This window comes from Nematolebias whitei, chromosome 5 (genome assembly GCF_014905685.2).
Source record: "Nematolebias whitei isolate Nwh7 chromosome 5, NemWhi1, whole genome shotgun sequence".
Classification (NCBI taxonomy): domain Eukaryota; kingdom Metazoa; phylum Chordata; class Actinopteri; order Cyprinodontiformes; family Rivulidae; genus Nematolebias; species Nematolebias whitei.
In genome coordinates this window covers 3,622,181-3,628,001 of record NC_056502.1, presented here as the reverse complement: position 1 = coordinate 3,628,001, position 5,821 = coordinate 3,622,181, and the positions used below count along the sequence as shown (strand labels likewise).

Here is a 5,821-nt window from a genome sequence, read left to right as displayed (position 1 = left end):
TTCAACACGAACATGCTTTTACACGTGACCGACGAGATAATACTTTATTTCCGTGGTAAACACGCAGATTAGTAACGACTCACATTAAAGTTCATTTCCTGGTAAACCCCCAGCTTTAGAACAATTATTACTGAAGGACAGCTATTTCATAAAAACAAAACTTAGAGCACGTTTTATGAGATTTTACCAAAGAAGCGCCTTCTTCTTCTTGCTGTTAAAGTCGAGCCGCACGTAGCACTGCACGTTATGCTCTGCAACGTGACCGCCGCGTTACGTCACCACCACGCTTGGCTCCGCCCCCTCTCCCGGCGCTCGGAAAAGTGTGTCACTGGGTTAAAGTGAGCGGAGGGGCGGGGCCGACAGTAGGTCACATGACCCTCACTATTCAGAACATTTAGTTCCCTTCAACCCGCAGTCACCCACAACAAGACGGAGAGAAACCCTGCTCGGTTGTCGGTCCCGGACGGTAAAGTCTTGACAGAATCTCTCCTCGAACCTGCGCCTTGTTGTTTTTAACCGAACTAGAAGACATTTTTTCTGGACTTCGGTTCCGAACTGCTTTGACCGTCGCTGCTTTTAGACTTTTAGACAGAAAACCTCCCGAGACGTTTAGTTTCCTCCTCGACCAGCGATGTCAGACGACATCGGGACAGCCAAACCCGGTAAGAGCCCATTATTTCTCATTATTCATTTATCCGTTCATTTTGAACGGATCGGTTCCGAGAGCACCGTGCACGCTCTGCAGAGGTGGCTTTAGCTCATGTCAACCAAAAATCAAGCGAGTTTAACAACAATTATTAAGGTTTTGGGGAAAGAATCAGACATCTGTCGCTTAAAATCTCTGATTAATAGTGAGTTTATCTTCGTAACATTACGGCTGGACCAGTTTCTTGATATTGTTATTTGTTTAAAATGTTTTGGAGTGTTGTCGTGTGCGCTAGAAGGAGTTTTTGTTGCGGCTCACTTGTGTTTTTAACGGGGTTAGGAGGAGCAGAGCGCCGCTAACATTCACATTTGACAACAACCGTGTTCCACTTCCCCGGTCCGGCTCACATGGACCGGGTCGCCTCGCCATGTGCCACTGTGTACACGCTTCCCGGCAGCGCTTCTGATTGGCCCAGGGGCGTTCCGCTCTGAGCGCACGCGGTCGCGGAGTTCTTCTCTGATTGGTCGGAGCGGGGCAGTGACGTGACGGGTTGTGTAATCCAATGGCTGCCTCTGCCTGGCTGTACACGTGAGGGGGAGGGGCAACAGCGGCGCCTGACCTAGATCTTCTGTCCTCGCGCTGTACTTCTGCTGAAATTCATGACAGGTCCACGTGTGGGCGGCCAGTCAAAGAGTGGGAACAGTCGTGGTTGTGGTTAGGTAATCAGCCCGAGGCTTTCTGTTGGAAGGAAAACAAACGTGCGTTTCTGTTGAAATTAAAACCGATGGTGTAAAATCTGTCATCCAGTAGAACTTTTTGAACACTTTAACCTGTAAATCAAACATTTATGACTCAGGGAAGACTCTGTCTGTTTAGGGAGCAGATGTTTTCGTCACTTCACTAAGAGGATCTAAAAAAGTTAAGTCTGGTCCTGTGGAAGGGTTCAGCTGAACACAGCTCCTCAGGCTGAAGAAGTCTTTTGGATGGAAGATGAAATGTTTCTACAGTTTTGTTTTGTTTTTTGAACCCGTCCAGAGGACCAGGTTTAACCGTTTTAGATTTTCTGACCTGGATTATTGAGCATGCGTCAGGATATCCCTGGAGGATGTTTTCCTCCGTTTGCACCAGTTGGTCCCTGCGAGCGTTGCCCTGGTGTCTGGTGGAGCCCACTCGTGTTACGTAACCGTTATCCAACCGGCGCTCCGGAGTTGATAAATCGGGTCAAAAGCTGCAGGGAACCAACCAACCAGGAAGCAGCAACACACGTGTACAAACACACCGTCAGGGTGTGTCACAGGCGCCTCTGCTTTCTATGAATAGCTGGTACACGAGTCATTAATCGCCTCGGGTTATACTTTAACTCCTGTACTTTGACGTGGAGTAAAGTTTAACGTGTCAACGTGACCTTGTTTGTTTGTTTACCACAGGAGGAGTCATCGCCTACATTTCATCCAGCTCGTCCTCGGACTCCTGTATGAGCGGCGCCAGCAGCTACGCGTCACCAGCTGTGCCTCGACCCTCGCTACCCAGCAGGGCTGTGGGCATGGTGGTGGACATCGCTCCCCCAGCGAAACGCGGCGGCACCGAGAAGACCGGCCGCTCCTCGGCGTCTGCCAAAAGCAGCATCACCAGTAAGGCTTTTTGAACGCTTCACTCACGAGTCACAGCCTGGGACACTTTCGCTCATCGTTCAATGTTTGCAGAAATCAACGGCATGGTGCTGCTGTGCAAGGTGTGTGGAGACGTGGCCTCGGGCTTCCACTACGGCGTCCACGCCTGCGAAGGATGCAAGGTGGGTTAACGCCTCCGCAGCCCGGCTCTACGTCCTCTGTGTGCATGCTCACGCTCACGGGGTTCCTTTTGGTTCTGCAGGGCTTCTTCAGGAGAAGCATCCAGCAGAACATCCAGTACAAGAAGTGTCTCAAGATGGAGAACTGCACCATCATGAGGATCAACAGGAACCGCTGTCAGCAGTGCCGCTTCAAGAAGTGTCTGGCTGTCGGCATGTCCAGAGACGGTGAGCGTTTGGATTCATAACGTCTGCTGTTAACCAACTGGTGGCCTGTGGGCCCAACTCGACACATAAAGGGGTTGAAAGAGGCCCGGCTGTTAAAGACGGTGAGATGTTTAGTTCTAACGTTGGTCTGTTTTTCTTTTAGCTGTTAGATTTGGCCGCATCCCAAAAAGAGAGAAGCAGAGGATGCTGCTGGAGATGCAGAACGCCATGAACAACATGATGAGCAAGAACAGCCAGCTGCACAACATGCTGCACGGCGACCAGAGCTCCTCGCTGCCCATGGAGGCCATGAGCAGCGACGCCAGCTCCTCTTCCTCCTCCTCCTCTTCCTCCTCCTCTACCTCCGAATCTCCGTCGTGCTCCAGCCCGTCCTCCCCTCAGTGCCCCCAGGACTCGGAGTTTGTGGTTTCCATGGACACCAACTCCAGCTCGGCCTCTTCCTGTGCGTCGGACAGCAGCGAGGACGAGGGCGTCGCCGCGGTGAGCAGGCAGAACCAAGACGCCTTCGGCCAGCAGAGGTCGCCGACGCCCGACTCGGTCGTCGCGGAGACCAACTGCAATGGTGGCACGGAGCAGCAGCAGGAGAGCTCCAACTGCTGGAACAACAACAACAGTGCGGCGGCGGGAGGGCACCAGCGCTGCCCGTACAGCGGCGCCGCCACTAACTCCGCCTACAGGGAGGAGAGGGCAGCGGGTGAACTTCACACACAGACCTTCAGCCATTACAGTGAACCAAACAGCTGCGTGAAGAGCAGAGCGTACCTGGTGAGTAAGAACTGTACGACAGGTGAAACCTTAAAGCTCCTTCAGAACACCTTCATGACTCTGTTTGTGCTTCGAAGGTCTGCCCCATGAACACCTCGCCTTACGTGGACCCCAGCAAGCCCAGTCAGGAGATCTGGGAGGAGTTCTCCATGAGCTTCACCCCCGCCGTGCGAGAGGTCGTTGAGTTCGCCAAGAGGATCCCGGGCTTCCGTGACCTCTCCGAGCACGACCAAGTGAGCCTGCTGAAAGCTGGAACGTTCGAGGTGAGCGGGTCAACGGGTTCTCAAACGGGTTCTCCAAACGGAACCATGTTCTGGATGAACGTTTGTTAAAATCACAGAGACCGCTGTAACACCTCTGCTCCCGATCTGCAGGTGCTGATGGTCCGGTTCGCCTCCCTGTTCAACCTGGCCGAGCGGACGGTCACCTTCCTGAGTGGGAAGCGGTACAGCCTGGACACGCTGCGGTCGCTCGGCGCCGGAGAGCTGCTCAACTCCATGTGCGAGTTCAGCGAGAAGCTGGCCGCCCTGCGACTCAACGAGGACGAGCTCAGCCTCTTCACTGCCGTGGTGCTCGTCTCCGCCGGTAAGATTTACATCTTCACGTTTTTAATCAAGAGGTGCACAGAGTGTAGTTTCAGAGCCAGTTTCAGGTCGGACCTGCTGGGTCTTCTGAAGCTCCTCCAGTGTTTACTCCAGTAGGTTTCCATGCACCAAACGTAAACAAAGCACAGCTGAACCTGTAAAAACAACATGGACGCTGCAGTGGGTCACCTTCATGAGGCTGGCTGTTGTCTGTAAACAGACATGGAGGAACATCTAATCTGATTTGAGACGTTCAGGGGGAGTAATCCACCTGCCTCTAAAGTAAAACGAGCTGCACGTCCACCTGAGCAGGATGAAAGTAGCGACTGAATCTTTGTGTCCTGCTCGTAGATCTAGAGCTCCGAGTCTACGATCCGCAGCACAAAGTTTGAACTAGACTGGATTAGTTTTCAAAAGCTTCTGCAGCGTTAACGCCCTCTCTGTGTTCTGGTCCAGATCGCTCAGGGATCCAGGACTTGGACTCACTGGAGGCCCTGCAGGACAAGCTGATCTGGGCCCTGCGGAACCTGGTGGTGCAGAACCACGGCGACGAGTCGGCCACCACCTTCACCAAGCTGCTGCTCAAGCTTCCGGAGCTGCGCTCGCTCAACAACATGCACTCTGAGGAGCTGCTGTCGTTCAAAGTGCACCCCTGAAGACTTTCTGGGACGTCTCCGTCCTCCACCTGGACCTGCCCCCCCCCCCGTACTCGACCAACTCCGTGTTCGTCCGTGGAATGTATGAAGTGGTTTTTGAATCGTTCCGGTTGAGTCGGCACACGGGATCTGAAGAGAACTTAAAGTTTACTGTAGCGTGAGGAGATAGCTTTGCTCGTTGCACATAAATCATACACAGCATGCGTGTTAGAGGTTTTAGATCGAATGCATTTTATATAAAACATGCAGTGCTAAATGAATTTGTCATTATTATTTTTATACATTCGTTTCCTCCAAAAGCCATTAATTCCAAAGTGTATTCTCTGAGCGTGTGAATGTTTGTGCTAAAAACAGAAGCTACCAGAGACGTGTGGACAGAATGTGGATCGCTGCTAACGCATGGCTCTGATTAATAATCTACTATAATCTGGATCTGCTCCCCTCACAAAGCATCCCGTCATTGTTTGGTGTACATGTCTGTTTCTATTTAATGTTTAACCTCTTTCTGCGTACGGGGAGGTCGTTTAAAGCTAAGACACTATGTTTGGGAGCAGAAGGCATCGAGTCGGCCGTTTGGTTCAGACGCCGCAGCTTCGCCCACTTTTTGTTTTTATAAATGAAACTTTTCAGCATGGCACTGAATTTTGTCACTTGTTTTTCCTGATGGAGTTTGTTGAAATATCAACTACTGGCAGCACTGCCATATGTAAATACTCGTGAAATATATATAAATATCTATAAATATCTGATGAACATAGTCTATAAATATGATATAGTATGAATAAAAATAACTTAAAATATTTGCTGTGGTGTTTTATTTTTAATGAGCATGGTTCTCCAGCAGGTGGCGCTCCTCCTCTGTGACATCCTGATGAAGACAATTATCAAAATAAGCAATAGTTTGTTGCTGTTTGATACAGAACAAAGCCGTTGAGAATACCTGAAAGTACAATTAAAGCCAGCGTGGCATGAGTTTGAAACTAACAAAAAGCTTCACTAAATAAAAACATTGTTTTGTTTGTGTCCAGCTCGAGGGCCCCTGGAAACTACTTTTCTGGCACCCAAGATGAACTTGAATGCAATATATTTTTATGGCTTCTCATTTTGCATAAAACTGCAGAGTACGCTGTTTTTAGTCTGCTTGATTCAGTGC

At 50.5% G+C, this 5,821-nt stretch overlaps 1 protein-coding gene across 1 annotated transcript; it reads left to right on the top strand.

Annotated features, from left to right (window-relative positions):
• The first annotated feature begins 417 nt into the window (after positions 1 to 417).
• nr1d2a (nuclear receptor subfamily 1, group D, member 2a) lies at positions 418 to 5,416 on the top strand. The gene is made up of 8 exons (XM_037676074.1): positions 418 to 662; positions 2,074 to 2,277; positions 2,350 to 2,438; positions 2,519 to 2,663; positions 2,806 to 3,428; positions 3,506 to 3,691; positions 3,803 to 4,013; positions 4,469 to 5,416. Exons 1-8 carry the CDS (start codon positions 632 to 634, stop codon positions 4,666 to 4,668), a joined length of 1,689 nt encoding a protein of 562 aa, XP_037532002.1. The 5' UTR covers positions 418 to 631; the 3' UTR covers positions 4,669 to 5,416.
• Positions 5,417 to 5,821: the final 405 nt, after the last annotated feature.